The sequence below is a fragment of the Eptatretus burgeri genome, chromosome 3 (genome assembly GCF_056783735.1).
Source record: "Eptatretus burgeri isolate ZD-2024b chromosome 3, Ebu_testis_v1, whole genome shotgun sequence".
Classification (NCBI taxonomy): Eukaryota; Metazoa; Chordata; class Myxini; order Myxiniformes; family Myxinidae; genus Eptatretus; species Eptatretus burgeri.
Window position 1 is genome coordinate 2,617,737 of NC_140963.1, and position 19,515 is coordinate 2,637,251.

At 43.9% G+C, this 19,515-nt stretch overlaps 1 protein-coding gene across 1 annotated transcript in view; it reads right to left on the reverse strand.

Annotated features, from left to right (window-relative positions):
• LOC147029296 (mitogen-activated protein kinase kinase kinase 12-like) overlaps positions 1-14,694 on the reverse strand; it is a 223,389-nt gene extending 208,695 nt beyond the window's left edge. The window contains exon 1 of the mRNA XM_085872244.1: positions 13,783-14,694. Within this exon, the coding sequence (XP_085728370.1) occupies positions 13,783-14,653 (871 nt within the window). The 5' untranslated portion in view covers positions 14,654-14,694. The remainder of the gene's footprint in view (positions 1-13,782) is intronic.
• Between the last annotated feature and the right edge of the window lie 4,821 nt (positions 14,695-19,515).

Sequence of the window (19,515 nt, forward strand, 5' to 3'; positions counted from 1 at the left end):
GTGCTTAGGGGGAGGAGGTGTGGGGTGGTTGTGGTTATTTTTAAGGTGATGGTTGTGGGGGGATAGTGGAGGTGAGTGTGGGTGGTGGTGGTGGATATTGTGGGAGTGATGGTTGATGGAAGATTGTGGGGGGATGGTGGAGGTGGGTGTGGGATAGTGGTGGTCTGGTGGGAGTGATGGTTGATGTGGGATTGTGAAGGGGGGAGACCCTGAAAGTTTTAGCATCCCAGGTCAAATCTTCTCAGAGGAGTAGTAGATGATACATACGTACATTCCCTCCATTGTTAATGGATGGTGGTTCGTTTGATTTGTTGAAATTTGTGGTGATAATATATTTAATTATTTTCAGGTGCTCTTTTGTTAACTGCTGGGCAATGGGAACAGGTGTTTGAATCACCACTCAAATAGTCCGTGTACCTGTGCTGGTAGATGTGTGGAGATGGTGTTACAGTTTCGAGTGACGGCTGTTTATTCAACTTAATCGTGGGTATGGCATCCTTTCTCAATCATGGCGGACAACCACAAGATCGAGCAATCTCTGCTGTTTCATGACGTGCTCTGTAACATGGTCCGAACACAAAACGAATATTTTCTCGGCCTGGTCCACACTCGGGTACTTCGGACAAACCTCGTCCAATTTCTGGCAAACTTGGGGTCTTTCGGAAAAATCGACTCGGAAAATTTGTGGAAAATCGAAAGGTATTCACCGTTTGAGTTAAATCGTACCGTAATGTAACCCTTACACAGTATGGAAATGGCGGTCGACTTCCTGGTGCAACGTCACGACGAATCTGATGAAGAAGATTTAGACTTTTAATCACAAATTTGCCCCCTTTATAAAAAGGAAAAAGACACATCATGTCTATTTTGTAGGGTATCAAGAGATAGATTAGTGCCGAGGTGGTCTGAGTGTTTGGGTTCCCCTTTCAGATCACTGGATCTCCCACCCCACTGCTGAGTGTATGTATGGGTCGATCATTTCAACATTACAGACGGGTTGGTCTTCTATCTGTGTTCTTGCGCCTCCTTTCTGGTGTTGCTTCCTCGGCTCTTTTTGTGCTTTGTCTCCCCCATGTTTCTGCAGGGCTCACACGGATCACCATCAACCCTCTTCTCGAAAGGTCAGGTCAGGTATGGGAGCATGCGCCAGAGCAGCGCAACGCTGCGTCCACTTTCCGCTGGTACTCCAGGGGCCTCCGTCTGGCCATCCCCCAGGCAGATGCCTGGCCCATCCCCATCAAATTGAAATGCCGATCAACCTGCTGCAACCATGAAGCACGTGGTCAGCCCATTCGCCTCCTCCACTCACGAGACTCCCTCACTGAGAGAATCTGGTGAGCAGGATCAGCATCAGGAAAACGATTTGGACACAAAGTCCGACCAGCGATAGCCAAGGATTCTCCAAAGAGACCTGGTACCAAAGGAATTAAGTCTCCGTCTTAGATCCTTGGTCAGAGTCCAAGTCTCGCATCCATAGAGCAAGACTGGAAGCACCTAGGACCTGAAGACTCGGACTTTCGTCCTCCCACACAGATACCGGGAGCGCCACACCCCATGACCCAGTGAATCCATGACTTCCCAGGCCTGACCCAGATATCTATTGACCTCTGACTCACAGCCGGCAGAGACATGAATGTCACTGCCAAGGTAAGTGAATCTCTCCACGACATCAACATCCTCACCACAAACAGGCACAGACAGGACAGCGGCATCCAAGATGTCATTGAAAGCCTGGATCTTAGTTTTGACCCAGGAAACCCGTAATCCCAGCGGCTCAGACTCCTCATTCAGCACCTCGAGGGCCCCCAAAAGGATATCTAAATTCTCCGCAAAGATGACTGCATCATCTGCGAAATCAAGGTCAGAGATCTTGCCATTCCCAAACGATGCACCCCAGCTTGATCTCTCGAACATCCTCCCTAGAATCCAGTCCATACAAGTGCTGAAAAGTGTGGAGGCCAGTACACACCCCTGACGAACACCAGAAACAACTGGAATCAAGTCAGAGATGGCACCACCACATCTCAGAGCACTCTCAGTACCAGAGTAGAGTTCAGACATCAGATCGATCAGTTTTGGTGGCACCCCACGAAGACCAAGAATCCTCCAGAGGGCATCCCGATTCACTGAATTGAACGCTTTACAGAGATCAACAAAGGCTGCAAGCAGCCCCTGCCGAAACTCTCGTCTGCATTCAGTGAGGACCCGAAGAGCAAGGATACGGTCAATCGTTGACCTCTTTGGTGTAAAGCCTGACTGCTCATGACGCTGGTGCTCAAGCAGATGGTGGCGAACCCAATCAATAATTATAATAATCATTATTATTATAATCTTAATATTATTATTATATTATAATATTATATAATTATTATTATATTATAATTATAATCGGATAATTATCCGAGAAAAGACCTTGCCAGGCACTGAGAGCAGCATCACCCCTCAGTAGTTGTTGCAGTCTTGGCGATCACCCTTCCATTTCCAGAGAGGGACAACAAGGCCCCTCTTCCAGTCAGTTGGGATGATGCCTGTGTTCCAGGCAGAGCACAGAACTGCATGCAACGACACGAGTGCAGCATTTCCACCAGCCTTGAGAAGTTCAGCATGGATGCCACAGATCCCTGGAGCTTTACCCCATTTCAACCAGTTCACTGCAGCCTGTATTTCCACAAGCGAAGGTGGGCCACAGTTGATTGGAGGGTCAGCAAAAGGGATTGTAACACTCCTGATGTCCAACTCGACAGCAGGTGGATCAGCCTGGTACAACCGCTCAAAGTAAGCGGCCCAGCGGGCCTTCACTTCGGACTCCTGTGTCAAGAGCCTACCACCCTCTGCTCTAACTGCAGTGCTCCGAGGGATGGGCTTGGATGAACGCAATGCGCGAATTCCCCTGCAAGCAGGACGAGAATCCCTTGACCACAGGTGATGCTCTACCCCCTCACAGATTCCTCGCACATAGACCTCCTTGTCCACCCCAGCGCACGTACAGTTTTACGCCTCAGCTCAATGAACAGCTCAGCTCTGCCATTCAGCCTGGCCCTGCAACTCTGGTCAAGGGTATCCAGTGTCTCTTGAGAGACAAAATCCTTCTTTGCTCTACGGTGAGTTCCAAGACATCCACCGGCAACATCAAGGAAGGTGGGCTTGAAGGCACTCTACAACTCTTCAGGACCTCCCAAAGCACCCAGACTCCTCAAATCTCCACTCAGCCTGTTTGCAAACTCCTCAGCTACCCTCTCATCCTTGAGCTTGCCAACATCCAGCCTAGGGTGGGATGGTACCATTCTCCTGGATTTAAGGTGCAACTTCAGAGTTGCTACAACAAGCCGGTGGTCAGTATTGAGGAACTGAGCACTCCGGTAGACCCTGCAGTTCTGGATCATCCTCCAACGACCATCAACGAGGACATGGTCAATCTCCTTTGCCACACCGCCAGCGTTAGAATACCAAGTCCAGCTATGAGCTTGTGGGCGCTGAAACCATGAACCGGCCACCCTAAGTCCATGACTTCTTGCAAAGTCAAGGAACTTAGTGCTATACTGGTTCATAGTTCCTGACCCATGGGGACCAACACACGTCTCATAACCATCCCTATCAGTTCCAGTTGATGCAATGAAATCCCCCAAAACTAGAACTGTATCTCGTCTGGGGCACTGATCAACCACAGACTTGAGCGTGGCGTAGAACGCGTCCTTCACGGTGAGATCACTCGCCTCAGTCGGAGCATAAACAGAGACCAGGGAAATGACACCCAAGGAGTGACGAATCCTTCATCTCATAATAGGCTTGTTGATCGGTATTACATCAATTATTATCATTGGAGTCAGCTTATTGGACACAGCTACAGCAACTCCTTGGGAATGTTAACCATCAGAGCGACCAGACCAATTGTAGGTGTAACCAACCACCATGATCTCACCGCAATCCGATCTCCGAACCTCAGAGAGAGCTGCAATACCGATGTCCAAACGCTCAAGCTCAGATGATAACAGAGACAGGTGATCATCTTCTCTTAGGGATAGGACATTCCAGGCACCCACCCGAAGGGACCGCCTCAGGTTAACCAAAGGAGACCGCCGTCTGGTGGATGATAACTCAGCACCACTCCGACACACTCTCCCGCAATCTGACCCGTGAACGTTACCCTGTGGTTTCCCTCCTATCATCAAAGATTGGGGGTCCCGAAGGCTTTGCCCAAATCCCGTCATCCGGTGAGCTGCCCTGCGAAGGGAATCTGCACAGGAGGTACTCCCATGGAGTGGGTTTTCAGATTTCTTTGCATTTTTGTGTTTTGCGGAATGAAGGATTTTACGGTGGCCAGAGTGCAAATCCTGCCACCAACCTCCGAATAAGAAGTAACCCAACTGCAGGAGTACATCTGCAGACACAGTTGGGCACAAGATATGGATGGCCGTTGGCTCACAAGGAGCTCCTCCGCCCTTTGACAGGTTTTGTTTTTAATCCTGCTGGGTGTCCATATCCAAACACCCTCCTCACCAAAAAACCTGGTGGGGGAGATGGTTTAGTCACCGACAACCCGACCATGGAACAGGTCAGTACAGGAAAACATGGTACCTGCAGCAAGTCACAGATCTAATCTGGCCTGACCTGACATTCAAACTCATCTCTTTCGTAAAACTACCTCAATCCAGGATCACTGCTCATCTACACTCATTTGTTCCTTCACGCCCCCCCCCACCTGTGGAATGAACTTCCACATCCTCTCCAGTCTCATTCCACCTTCCAGGTCTTCAACACAGCTGTTCACCACAATCACAGATCATCCCCCATCCCATCCCAAACCATGATCTTATCTACCCTCATTAACTCCATCTAAATCCCCCCTAATTTTCCAGTATTTCCTCCTTGGAGTTTCCTTCTCCATGCGTGAGTGTTTTGCAGCCATTTAAGTCCAGGTGAGCTTATGCGATCAAGCAGTGTCCATAGGTGAGCGAGTGAGTCAGTCAGTGAGTCTGTGAATACTTCAGTCGTTATCGTTTAAACCAAACACACAATTTTGATGAAACTTGGCCACAGGCTGCATTTCTGATAACTAACGAAGGTGTATTGATCAAATCAAAATCTGCGCTCATTGGGGGGGATCTATGGAGGGTTTTTACCCCCCCCCTAAAAAAAAGGTATTTGCTCTCTTCTCAGAAACTACAGACATGATTTTGATTAAACTTGACCACCACCTTCATCACCCATGATGTACCAAAGTTTGTTCACAGCATTAAAAAATTCAGGGTCTACGGGGTGTTTGAGTGGCTGTTGCTCCTGATCCAGATGAGCTTCAGGCGAAGTGGTCCGATTTTTGTCTGTTACCTCATGATCTGTTCAGTGTGATAGCTCTTCCATGATCCTCGACTATCTTTCCAAAACAAAAAAAGGGAAGGAGCAGAGAAAGTTGAGAGGGTAAAGAAACATTCCGCTATGTTGGCGTACAAAATAAACGGATGACTCCAAAAGTGAAGGACAACAGGGTAGCAGAGTGTCTGAGTGGAGACATAAGGAATGGGATCATTGGACGGGACGTGAAGGGAACTTGGGAAGAGACTTGTATGAGACATATCGCGAAGGGGGTGGGGGTCGGGGAGTTCCCCAAGAAGATGCTGTTCAAAATAATTTACGAGATGATGATGTCATGGCATCCAAATTGGGAAAAATAGTGTAAAACGAATCAGTAATAACATTTTACAAATGTGAAAAAAACATTCAGGGATGGAATCCCCCAAAAAAAACAACCAAACAAGGTCGGAAGGAATGACAAGTTCAGAGTGACACCACAATACAACACCACAATCCTTTTACGGATTGACATCAAGACATCTTTTGACATTTTTCCATCTCAATCCCACAATGACAACAACCACACACTACAAATGTACAACTACGTCTAACATCGACATACATCTTCACACAATTGTTTCTATCACCATCGATAACAAAAATGGCAAAAGATGTTGTGATGTCAATCCGTAGAAGGATTGTGGTGTTTTATTGCGGTGTCATTCCTTCCTACCTTGTTTGGATGTTTTTTAGGAGATTCCATCACAACATGCTTTTTCATTTTTATAAGATGTTTTTTTTTTTCCTGACTTGTTTATTCCAATAAGAGTCAGGTGTTCCTGCTTATTGAGGAGTGGTGCACTGTGACAAAATGTGATGTGCTTTGAGCCAGTGCCGATATTGATTCTGTTGCTGGTTTCAAATAATCAATAAACGTGCTTGTTTTAAAGAAGTACCACAGGCACCGATGCGTAGTGAGTGTCAGGGAGGAGGTAGCACCTACATTGTCCTGACTGAATGAGTTTTGCAAACTACTGCAGTTGATCTACATTCGTCTTGCATTCCAAATTGACTTATCTATGAATGAAGGAAATAAATTTTGATTCGCCAATTCGACTTGTACTCCACATTTGACTTGTAGGTCAAAATGGTACATAAAATAGAGATTACATGATGTAAGGGGTAATTTTGGAGCGTGTCACGCAGGAGAAGGATCTGGGCGTGGTAATAGATACGGGAGGTAAGGAGGTAGCAGAGTGCCAGGGAGCTCGAGGTAAAGCAAATAGGGTTTTAGGTTGTATTCGGAGGGGAATCATTTATAAATCAAAAGAGGTGGTGTTAATATTGTACAGGAATCTAGTGAGGGCCACATCTAGAATATTGTGTGCAGTTTTGGTCAACACAACTCAGGAATGACATCAATGCCGTGGAGAGGGTTCAGCGCAGGGTTACGAGATCGATTCCGGGCCGAGCTCGACTCAGCTATGAGGAGCGGCTGAAGGAGACAGGGCTTTATACACGAGAAAGGAGGCGGTTACGAGGAGATATGATACAAATGTTTAAGGTAATGAAAGGTGGAGATAAAATAAAAGATAAAAAAACAAAAAGTACAGAAGAGTTTTTCAGCACAAGAGATGGGAACAGGGGCCGTAGCCCGATGGGTTAAAAAAAGGATGAGTGGGGACAGTATAGTATCAAGGCAGGTGTCTTTCAATCAGCATAGTTAATGCATGGAAGGATCTCTTTAGAAAGGTAGTGGCAGCAGTGGGGGTAGATAGCTTTAAATTGGAATTCGATTGGTACCTAGAAGCATTGGAGATGGAGGGGAATGGGGATCTTCGCAGGACCTGTAGGTAGCTTGTATGCGGATGGGTGAAGGTATCTGAGGTTGATGCAGCGCAGGCATGAAGGTCCGAATGGCCTCCTCTTGCCCCCAAAGTTCCTTGTGTTTATATTCAAGGACACGATCCTATTGTACCAGATTAATTTCCTGCCACACGACAGGGTATGATTCCATTGGTCAGAAATATCATTACTGCCACAAGATGTGCTTCTTTGTTTTTTTTTTTCATCAAACAACCCCTTTACAAAGGCTACATGGTGCAAGGTTGAGATTTCAAACGTGTTTTATGGGGCACGCCAGAAGATCATAACGCAAACTTCAATGGATACGGCAAAAGTTTATTTCACAAGAAGATGGCTGGATCTCTGGAAAGGACATTCTTGAGTATAAATCCATGTAGTAAGATATTCGAGGATAAATATGATTATATTTTGCAAAACGTTCCCAGAAATGCTGTCAATGAGAAGACACAGGAAGCGTCCGTGGGCAAATACAGATGTATCACAAGCGTCGTTGAATGAAGCATTTATTGAAATGACCGATTATAAGAAAGCTGGAAACACTGCTACTTACTCCGGGAGTGAAAAGAGCAAAGAAAAACGAAAAAAGGAAAGTAGCACAGGAATGTAAGAAAAGTTCAAAGGCCTTCCAGAGCCAGGTTAAGAGGAATGTTAACGTGAGACACGGGACACGAGACAAAGGCAATGGAACATCAGTACATGGAGATATGAAAGAGGTGAAAGTGTTTCAGTCGTTTTAAACTGAAACTTTTGCAACTGAGGATATATCAAACATTGGACAAAATGTACTTAGAGGAAGACACAGATATCATGAATTATTCAGTTCTAACTCGGACTTGAAGAAGATAATAATGGACCGGAAAGCAGGAAAGTTCTCAGTTGTGGACAGTGTTCATGTAATCGTGATAAGGGAATGGTGGATTCCTACTTGTGATCCTATCTGAATGTCCAGAGAAGAATGTGCTGCCTGATAGTCGTAAAGTGGCGAATCTTACACAAACTACAAGAAAGGGATAATAATGACTCTGTAAACTACTGCCCTTTGAATCTGAGATCCACATTATATTAGGCAAGTTGCTCAAGAAGGTGGTGTTATTTACACTGTACACAGGTGTTGAGGTGGATGGAATAGCAGAATTAATCAATATCACCCACAGACCCCACCACGCATCCCGCAACCCTCACAACGCGTCCTCCAGCCCCAACTACGCATCCTGCAGCCTCTACCATGCAACCCACAGCACCATCACACACCCAGCAGCCAACACCGTGTGACTCGCAGCTCCCAGCATGTACCCCTTAGGCACACCACATGCTCCACAGCCCCCACCAGATGCCCCGCAGCCACCATTGTGTGGCCTGCAACCCTCACCATGCACCCCTTAGCCCCACCGCATGTGCCACAGCCCTAACGCTGCATCCTACAGACCCCACAGGCTATCCTGCAGCCCCCACCATATGGACCTTAGCCATGACGCTGCATCCCACAGTTCCCACAGGCTAACCTGCAGCCCCCACTGTTTGGACAGGCCCCACCACGTGGACCTTAGCCCTGACACTGCATCCCACAGCCAACTTTGTGCCCAATCCCACACCTCACCCATTCCTCATTTCATGCCCCCCCACCCACTCCCTCCCCCCCCCACACTAACTGTGTGGTCCACCAATATTGAAGGTCTCCATTCTGATATCACTGATCTCCAGTCAGGTTACAACTGCAGCTCAGGACATTGCATGTTTGACAGCAACGTTTCTCTCATGGAATATTTCTAACACCTCTGTATTACCTTTTCACTTTGACAGGCCCTGCCACCACTCTAGAGGACGTGGTGTTGCCATCTAGGTCAATAACTCTTTTGCTCATTATCCATTGCCCACACTCAACCCTCAAAGCCCTCTGGAATACTCCAGGCTGTATACCTCCCCACAACTACCTGTTGTTTATCTGTGTCATATACCATCCACCCAATGATGATGACTCCATAAACATCTTTTTCCTCCAATGTGGATCAACTCGTAACCATCCAACCCAAATCTCTGTTCCTCATCGGCACTGATTTCAACCATCACCATGCCAGGTGTCAGGTGCACGTCAGTACAGGTACACCATTACGATGCATATCAGCTCTCCAACAACCGGCCATGACATTGCACCAAAGGTCTTCGATGACTCTCTGCGTCTGACTCATATATGTAAACTTCCTAAACCGGATTTCTGTAACCGGTACGTCTTCCCTCCTCAATGACTGCTGCTGACCACATCGTACTTTTAATTTACATCACATTTACTCGAGTGCCATTTTATCAGAACCCAAATCAATATTTATCTTTTGGCCATGCCAATGGGATCCATGTGGACGTGGTACCGGTACAAAGATACGATGGAATATTTTGCCTCCACTTAATTCCATTTCTTCTTAATTGGAAGCATGTTTCAGGATGCAACAACCCTGAACACATCTTCCCAGAATGGCAGTTTTAATTGCATTTGTATTTGCTGGGAATCAAACCACTCTCAACCATAGATTTTCCAACAAGCAGACTGAACAACTGAGTTATCCTTTTTATAGCCCAAAAGGTTAATCGTGTCACGCAGGTAACCTGCAAGCTGACTTGCATGCCGAAATTGAAATACAATGGAAAACTAGATAACTGCGATCACAAAGCCATCGCCAAGGGTAAACCTCCCCTGGTGCCCATGATCCAATGATGGCATATGCTTTTCGAACCGTCATATGACCTTGACGTTCAAGATTTAGAGACAGAGGGTAAATTATGAAAATGTGCCCCAATCTTAAATCCATCCATAAAACTCAACAATATGAAAATCGGAGGAAATATTTTCAAATTATGATCAAAAAGGTCATAATTTTTGTTAATTACATCACACCGACAAATAGCAGGCCAACCACACTAATCAAATGTCAGGTGCACATCAGTGCAGGTACACCATTACGATGCATGAACATCTTGGAAGGCCAGGTGGTCTTGGAGATTCCGCGTTGGCAAAAATTGAACGATGACAAAAAGAAACGAGTTGTTTTTTTGCCAGTCCACCATTTGACCTTGACCTTTAACCTGGAGGGTATGATGTAAATAAAGTGTAACAGTGCCTTGCTCTAGGGTCTAGGCTATCGAGAGAGGAAAATGTCATTCTGATTGGACAGACCTTGGTTGAGGTTTGGTAAAAAAAAAAATGTTAAAATGTCTATAATTAGGTTACGACCTTAAAATTAGGTCAAGGTCAACTTTTGTGTCCACCCTGCATACTTTTTATTCCCAATGTTGATAAAAAATTTCATTCCAAAAGTCCCAACCAACTCCAAGATCCAGCTCTGATATTGGCAGAAAAAAAATGGAGGAAAACAAACAAACAAACCTAAACAGAGTTTTTAGTACTCCGAGGGTTTGATCCCACACATCCCACACGAGTTTGGTACTCCAATCGGTTCGATTCTCAGCACACGAGCCTTGCACACATATTCCCCGGTGAAAGCTCTGCTGTGACTTTCTGAGCTTTCCTTCTCACATAAATGAGGAAATTGATTTCAAGGTAAATGGAATGAGTAACATTGGCATCGGATTTGTAAGCTCGGGTATGCAGTTTCCCAGGAGGATCAGTGGAATTAATTTACCAGCCTCTGGCCTCCTCCACCGCTCGTTCCGCAGCTTACCAACCCCACGCTTCCTTTCTCCCATCCGAATGTATGATTTTTTCGAGAAACAGAGAATTTACTGTCTGGTATATTTTCCTGTAATGGATCCATGTTGGTTAGATTCCTATAATTCAACCGAATATCGAAATAATAAGCAGTAGTAAATTAAGACAGAACTGGGCCCAAAGCACTGCCTTGGGGCACTCCAGCTCTGTCAGGCTGTTAGGGTTAGGGTGAGGGTTAGGGTCCAAAGGCAGTTTCTTGGGGCCAGTCCTGTTCCTCATCTTAATCAAAGATCTTTCAGTTTCTTTGAAAAATCCTGCTCATCTCTTTGCTGATGACCCCACCCTCTGCCATGGCATCTGAAATCCTTCAGATAAGCATGCAGCAACCTCTTGTCTCTCTGCAGACCTTGATCGAATCAGGACCTGGTCCAACACTTGGAGTATGTCTTTGAACCCCGACAAATCCCACACTCTCACTCTGTCTCTTGAAAAGGCTAATCTGGCAAACCATTCCATCCACTTCCTTACCAAAGCTCTTGAAGAAGCTCAGTCAATCAAACTTTTATGTCTTGCTATCAACCATAATCTTTTTTTGGGCAAACCATATGGCCAAGTTAGCCTCAAGAGCAAGCCAATAACTGGGAATCCTCCATCGTGCAGTCTTTCCTTGGCAAATCGCAGTGTTTATAAGCTTGCAAGGCCTTCATCCGCAGCTCGATGAAGTGCTGCTCTCCCCTTTGGGCTGGCTCCCTCCATCTCACCTGTGCACAAATTGATTGCATGGAAATCAAGGCCCTCAAAATCATTGGAATATTCTGCGATGAAGCTGAATCTCTGGACATGTTACTGTTGCATTGCACGCAGATTGGTGACCTCTCTGTCTTATAACGCCTCCTTTCTGGCTTTGTCGCCCCTGGCCCCACCCCGTAAACCAACCGCCCTCTTGGTTTTTGGCACATGTGCTGAACTAGTAACCCACTTCTGGTGAAATTCCCAAAATCCAGGCTCACTGCTCACTTCCACTCATTTATTCCTGTTTTCACTTGCCTGTGGAATGAGCTTCCTCAATGTGTTCAATCCCATTCTCCCCTCCAGGGATTCAAGATGGCTGGCTCTTCGCCACCACGTCAGGTTATTTCTCATCCACACTTGTGAGCTTTTCTACCCTTATTAACCCCCACCCAAAGCCAACCTCTTCTTTTCCAACAAGTGATTCTGTTCCGTCCCCCTCTCTCTCTCTCTCTCTCACCTACTTTGTCGTTTTTTTTTTTCATCTCCAGTTTTGCCTTCCTTTTCTTGCTGTGTTTCAGGATGTGCTCAGCTTGTTCACAACTTGTGAACTCCCTCTCTCTTTGATCTGATTCTGTCCTATGCCCTTTGTGCATCCAAGTGTCCCTCCAATGTGTCATTCCACCTTGCTGTTGGTGTGTTTACCCTCTTTTCCACGATGTTATGTTTTGTTATGTTCTGGTAAATTCTGTATCCGAACTCTTCCATGAGCCTCCATGTTGTACACCAAAGAAAAAAAAAATTGATTTTACTTCCACTTATGTCGTATACAACTTAACATAACCTAAGGTGTCAAGGCTCATACTAATCTGAGTTGGGGGGTGGAACCTAGTCTAATAGCATGTTAACAAGGCCAACTACAATGAAGTTGATGACGCACCATCGCATATCCCTACGCTTCCCATCTTCAGGAAAATTGGAAGATGGCACAAACTTCCACCAGGAATGACCCAATAATCAAATTTTGAGCGAAATTTTCCCCCCCATTTGAACCCTGTGACCCATCAGTCCCCAACAAATTCTGGGGTCAAATCCAAAAAAATCGTTACATATTTCATGCATCTCCCAATATTGATTACATTTACAAAATTCCATTGAAAATGTTTTGAAGTGTGACTGTGATTACATTTTTCGCTTTTTGACTTTTTGACCCTGCCCCCAGGGCGAGGGGACAACAATGATCCCACTCTTGCACTGTTGTGCCATGCAATGACCACAACTACCAAGGTTGGTGAATTTCTGCCGAACCGCTTTGGAGGAGACAGCGTGACGGACGGACGGATAGATAGACCGAGGTAATTACAATATCTCCCCGGTTTTTTTCAAAAAGCACAGGGATAAAGATGGGAAGATGCTTCAACGCACAATGGTTCCTCCAAACAACTGAGTCATCACAAAAAGAAATTATATATATATATATATATATATATATATATATATATATATATATATATATTCTTTCATCTCTGTCCCTGCAAATATAGCATTCCATTGACTAATTATTTATACATAGTCAAAGAATTTTGTTCCCACATTTGTTCTTTTGAAGCTTTTTTTTTTATAAGTTTCCTGCAGGTGTGAAATTTCACACCTGCTCTTTTTCTTGCCAGTGAAACTCGTTATTATCACTTGCACCACTGGAGATCTTGGGAAGAGATGCACTAAACTTCAATGATGCGACATAAATGCAACTTCCGAGGTCGAGGAAAGAAAGAAAACAATCCCGATGCTGATCTGACTCGAGGTGAGTTCAAAGAGGTCCAGACGTGTGGTTACAAGGTATCCATGCACATTGCATTTAGTATGCACTTCAAGTGGTGTGAGTGGATGTGTGCGTGTGCGTTACTTTTCCGCATCGAATTTCTCCAACAGTTTTAAAAAATGTTACGTAAGATCCTTTTGCAACACTTTTAAACTTTCAACTGAAGAGTCGATTTATAAGTTAAGCTACAAATATATAACTGCTTGGGTATCCTTTATAATATCTCTATTTTGGTAATCCTGGCAGAATTTATCAATCACATTAAATATTGGAAAGATGAAACAATTTTCTTTTCATGTTTGAGTAAATCTTTAACATCACAGATTTGCAGGTATGTTAGCCAAATGAGAAAGAATACAAGTGCACTCAAGAGTTTTGATAAACACCATAAGAAGGCCACAAGCACTCATGACAATACCTGTTTGCTGTATCTTGTATTCAGGAGTGTAGGCTCTTCCAAGCATGCTCCACACTGGTCGTAAGCATCCAAAGAGGCCCTCCAGAAACCCACCAGAAGAGCGGTTCCGTTGTAAACGCACAGTGGATGTAAACTCCCGGCGCATTCCTTGTGGCGCAGTTCCAGCACTTGCACCCGAGGCACCTGGAGTGACAACGACCGTACCAGCCTCGACAGCTTCAGTTCGTTCATATGATTCTTCTTCCTCCTCTTCCTCCTCCTCTTCTTCCTCCTCCTCTTCTTCCTCTTCCTCTTCCTCCGTGGTGAGGTGTAACCTGCTTTTGGCGAAGCGCATACGAGAGTCCCGACCGAAGCCAGGGAGGCGAGCTCCAGGCACCGTCCGATCTCCAGATCCCCAACTGGCATCTAGAGCTTCAGGAGAAGAAGACGAAGGTTCACGTCGGTGTTCAAGGCCAGACGAATCGCTGCTGATGGGCCGTGGACGTCGACTGCTGCCAGAATCCCCGCTACAGCTTTCTCGCAGAGTTACAGCTTCACCACACACCTCCACAAATCGGTCGGGACCTGATGACTCACCACTAGCACTACTCCTTACTCTGCTTTTACGTGGAGAACCCATCGTAAGTAGCTGGCCAGGACGTCCCCCTGGCTCCGATTCTCCACTTGCACTACTACGGAAGCGGCCTCGTCGAGAGCTTTCTGAGCCAGACAGTGATCCAGGCCGATGCTCACTTTCAGCCGATTCCGCACTCGTACTACTCTTAGGACGCTCCTTTCGTACAACACCAGGCCTTTCCTGCCACGTTTCACAGGTGTCCTCCACAGAAATGAAAGATGGTCCTCGATCCATCATATCATGTTGGCTCTCCATTCTTTGCAGATAAATATTCAATGCTCCAGTCACTGGTTTGTACGGCCTGAGGAGACAGTACATCGAGGTATAGTGAAGGCTGCACACAAATGTATCTGGATAGAAGCCAATGCATGTGAAAGGCTCCACAAGGACAATTGTTCAGGGTTAGGTATTGCTTGTTGTGAAAGTATTTTTGTGCAAATAAACATAATTATAGAATATGTATATTCTGCAGATGCTTTGGAGTGTGTTGAGTGAATGAAAAATAAAAAGGGTTTCTCTTTCGTATTCTTCAAACCCGTTGAAAACAGAGTGGGCTTAACAGTAAATGATCTCCAAGTATGAAGAATGTTAAACACGATGTAATCGACAATCAAATAATATCTAGGTACAAATCCGTATTTGATGTATTTTTTTTCTTTCTCAAAATTTTCAATCGAAGACCCGAGTCGAAGAAGTACTTGAGCAAATTATTACAGATATGGATTGCTGCCACACTGGAGATGTAGTTCCTGGTTCTAACTCACTTTACCCAAAAATGTGACTGAAGTACTTCTTCCACTCAGGTATTCAATTGTCACACATCTGTAGACAAAGTAAATTTTTACGTATCATTAAAATAAAAACGCATTCAGAAAAAAAAAACAACAACAATGATTACATACTGCAACTACCACATCTTTTATAAACCTTGGGAATTCAAGCTCCAAAATGGATTTATCAGTAAAATCCAAGAAGTTAATCAATGAGGGAAGCGACGTGCAGCTGATGTCTCAAGCATTAGCCATCTAAACAGGAAGGTGTGGGTGGAACAATGGTTTCTATGGCGATGGGAATGAGTCAAATGAAAGGAACCAGATCAAGGGTCAGGGAACAAAGATGACATAGCCAGAGTAAAAGGTCAAGATTAAAAAATTGAGGAGACAGAATTAGGTGTCAGAGGTCAAACATCAAAAGGACTGAAATGAAACTCCAAGGGTCAAAGATCCCATCGAGTTACACCGTTATTCACATGAAGGTTTCATAGTGACAGGAGGAAAAGAGAAGAGGGAAAGAACAGTCCGGTAAATAAAATAATATCACAGGAAAATCTACACCAATAAATGTCAGTGTGTGTGTGTGTGTGTGTGTGTGTGTGTGTGTGTGTGTGTGTGTGTGTGTGTGTGTGTGTGTGTGTGTGTGTGTGTGTGTGTGTGTGTGTGTTCCTCCATAACTCCAAAACCATGAAACCTCGCAGCCTGAAAATATTCACAGCCAGCATGCATATTAAAGGAACTCCAAAAGAGCGCATGAATGAAAATTGGGTGTTTGGGTTAATTAAAACACCCCTTTTGAAGATAATTAACAGCTTACCTCCATGAAAGGCTTATCCTTGGTCAGCCCAAGTTCACCTTGCAGGCGTCTAAGCCACCATATTGATTTGGCTTATTCAAACATGCCTTGCCTTGGAAACATGATCATCTCTTACGGACTAATGAAAGTATACAATCAAAATATTACATTGGATTTGAGAATCGTATATCGTGGACTAAATTAGCGTTGAAATCTGAAAATTTTATCAAAGCTGTTATTTTTTAGAAGGAAATGTATTTACAGTGCATATGTAGAGAAAATCTACACCCCCCTTTCAAAATTTTAAACTTTTATTGCCTTATTGCCTTATCGCCTGGAATTAAATTTCATTAAATCAGACTTTTTCCACCTTTATTTACACATCGTAACCCACAACTTCCAAATGAAAAACAAATTCTACAAATTTCAGAAAATTAATTAAAAATACAAAACTACAATATCTTGGTTGGATAAGTGTCCACCACCCCTGAGTTAATACTTGGTGGAAGCACATTTGACAGCATTTACAGCTGTGAGTCTGTTGGGATAGGTCCCTGGCATTGCCGAGGATAAATGTCACATTATTTTCTCAGTTTAAATAAAATAAAATGGAAGACACAAGGCTTTCTCTGAGGAGATTGTCTTTCTTGCAATGTTTCTGTTGCTCCGGCTGTAGCATGTCGGTCACGGTTAGCTTCAAGGCCTGATTATCTTGCTTGTGAGCTTTCCTGCTTCCGAGCTGCTTTTCTTTTTCTGCCTGCTGATGCAGATCTGCCCAACCTTGAACGTTTCTTTGGTGGCATAGTAAAGTTGTTTGGATTTTCGAAAACTGCAAAAAACACTTTGCCACATGAACTTCCTGGAACAACCATATCGCACATGACGGGACCTGATGTGGCAGAAAATGACGGACCGATTTTAGAGAAAAATGCACCAAAATCTGAAATTGCACCAAATCGAACTGCAGGAACAGTAAAATGCAGTGTTGTTGCAGATCCCGTGTGCTCTGCGCTCCTTTCTTGGTAGATCTATGTCAAATGGTTTTCTTTGGAGCTGTCAGTCAAATGGTTTGTGCTTGCAAACAGACAAAGGATCGACAAACAAGCAGACAGGCTTGCTGGCTGACCGACTCTGTGTTCCCATTATTCATCCATCCTAAATATTTTGGGGATAAACAGAAAATCAAACACAAAACGGGTTGAACACACGATGAAACAGAAAGAAAAAAAAGACAAAATTCGAGAAAAAAACACAATCGATCTGATGTACCATGTTATTACCCTACGCTCACGAAGCGATAAGCAGAGTTAAGCAATCGGTAGCGCACGTATGTATGTTGTATGTATGTCGTACGTGTCTGCATTTTGTTAAGAGCGTCCATCAAAAACCATTCAGCGGAGGAAATTGAAACTTTACCACATATTACATGACGTGATATAGCGGTCACTCTTTTGATGTCAACAGAGGCCAAAGGTCAACATCGGCTAATTTTATAAAATCCGCAATTTTCATCCAACTGACTTGAAATTTGAACAGGATTTTCACATTAGCCAACGTAATTCAAACACCAATTATTTTTGAGGCCAACATTGGCCAAAAGGTCAACATATGCAAAATTTCTAAAATTGTCAATTTTTATCTGATTAACTTGAAATTCGAAGAGGATTTGCATGTCGGGTCACTGAATTCAACCACCAATTATTTTTTTGAGGTCAACATGTCAACATGGGCCTAATTTCTAAAATTGAGAGATAGGGTTAAAAACTACATGTATCATATCTCAAAAAGTTGTGGACGAGTTATGACAAAAAGAGGCGGATTTGAGTTGGTTCGGTGACAAAAGAATTGGCTCACACCAAATCTTTCTCAAGACTGCGCATGGTATGTATTCTATAAATATCATCGAGTTGAACATTTGTATCTGGGGATTTAACGTTGGTGGTGCCAAAGCGGTTCCTGAACAAGTGTTATGCTGGGTGGTTTGCTGATACCTTCCCAGATAAAAACATGATAAAATACAAAAAAGGAAACAAGGCCTTCAATGTAAAATGCATTTTATCACATAAATTGACACGAGGAGTTCATATCATATTCCTGAAACAAATACCTGGGTTTGACATTGCAAGATGCCCAAGAAGAATGGGCATGCCACATCCTCTGAATAATACAGTGCTACCATATTTCAAAGGAAATAACAAGTACCAAAGGACAACACGAATTGTATAACAACTTGCTTCACTGAATGATCCTCATTCTCGTATATAAATATTTTCATATAAAAAAAAGCATTACAATTCCAAATTATAGGTTTTGACAAGTAGTGTCAGGTGATTGTTTAAAGTCTATCAATGCAGCAAAAAAAAATATTCTGATGTTCCATACTCTGTTATAGAGCATTGGTGCTGCCAAAGGAGTTTCTTGGCAAGGGTTTTAGTGGGTGGTTTGCCATTGTCTTCCCAGCAGTAGTAAGGGTGGGAATTTGTAATTTGTTCATGGTGCTGGTAACAGGTCGCCCACTCTTCACAAAGGACACCATGAGATCTTTAACATTCACCAACTAATACCAGCAGATGGGACATCCATTTTAATGTCCATCCGATAGACAGCACACACATTGATGAATAATCCTGCCTGTGAAATATGGTGTTGACAGTTTATAGCTGGGTTGGAATTCGAACCAAGGCTAGACAGTTTAGAGGAGAGTATGCGTAGCTTGAGGACATGCTGAATCTGCCAGCCTGAATAGGATATATATATATATATATATATATATATATATATATATATATATATATATATATATATATATATATATATATATATATATATATTGTTGCAATACTTGCGGTTAACGTTAAAACCCCGACCCAAATTGTGATCAGCATCACAACAACGAGAAGCACCAACCTCGTCACAATCCTCTGCCTTAGCATCACTTCCACACGATTTGTAAACAGTGAGTGGGTGGCCTTCACAACTCTCATCAAAATCTGAACTCTGAGATTGGTTCTGGGAATTCATTTCAAAAACATCACTTCCACACTGGTTCATTTGACAAGCATCCTGCTCTTCCTCTTGGGTACCGTCTGGGCCTGTTAACCCGTCTTGCACTTTTTCAAATTGGGAAATTCTTTCTCCAGAGTCCACATCAGCAAGCTCACTTTTGAATGTTTCCGAACTAGTCACTTGCTCGGTACTTGGCATGTCAACGTTACTGTCGCTCTCCTCCACGACATGTCTGCAAATGGTTCAAACATTGGCTCGTGAAAATCTGCTCGACCCTTTTTAGTAACATCCCCATTGTCAAAGTGTTGCAAGTCCGACCCAACTTCATACGAGTCAGTCCGCCCTTGCATGGTCTCAACAGAACGATTAATGTCACCTTTGAGGACAACAGAAACGTTCTCTCTTTCCTTTAACAGTTTTCGTCATTTCTTCGTGTCTCACCTTAAATTCGTCCTTTACAGTACCCAATCTCCCTTTGTTTACTCCTGATCTTTTAAAAATTTCTTCATTCCTTATCCGAGTCTATCTACTTCTTGCTTAAC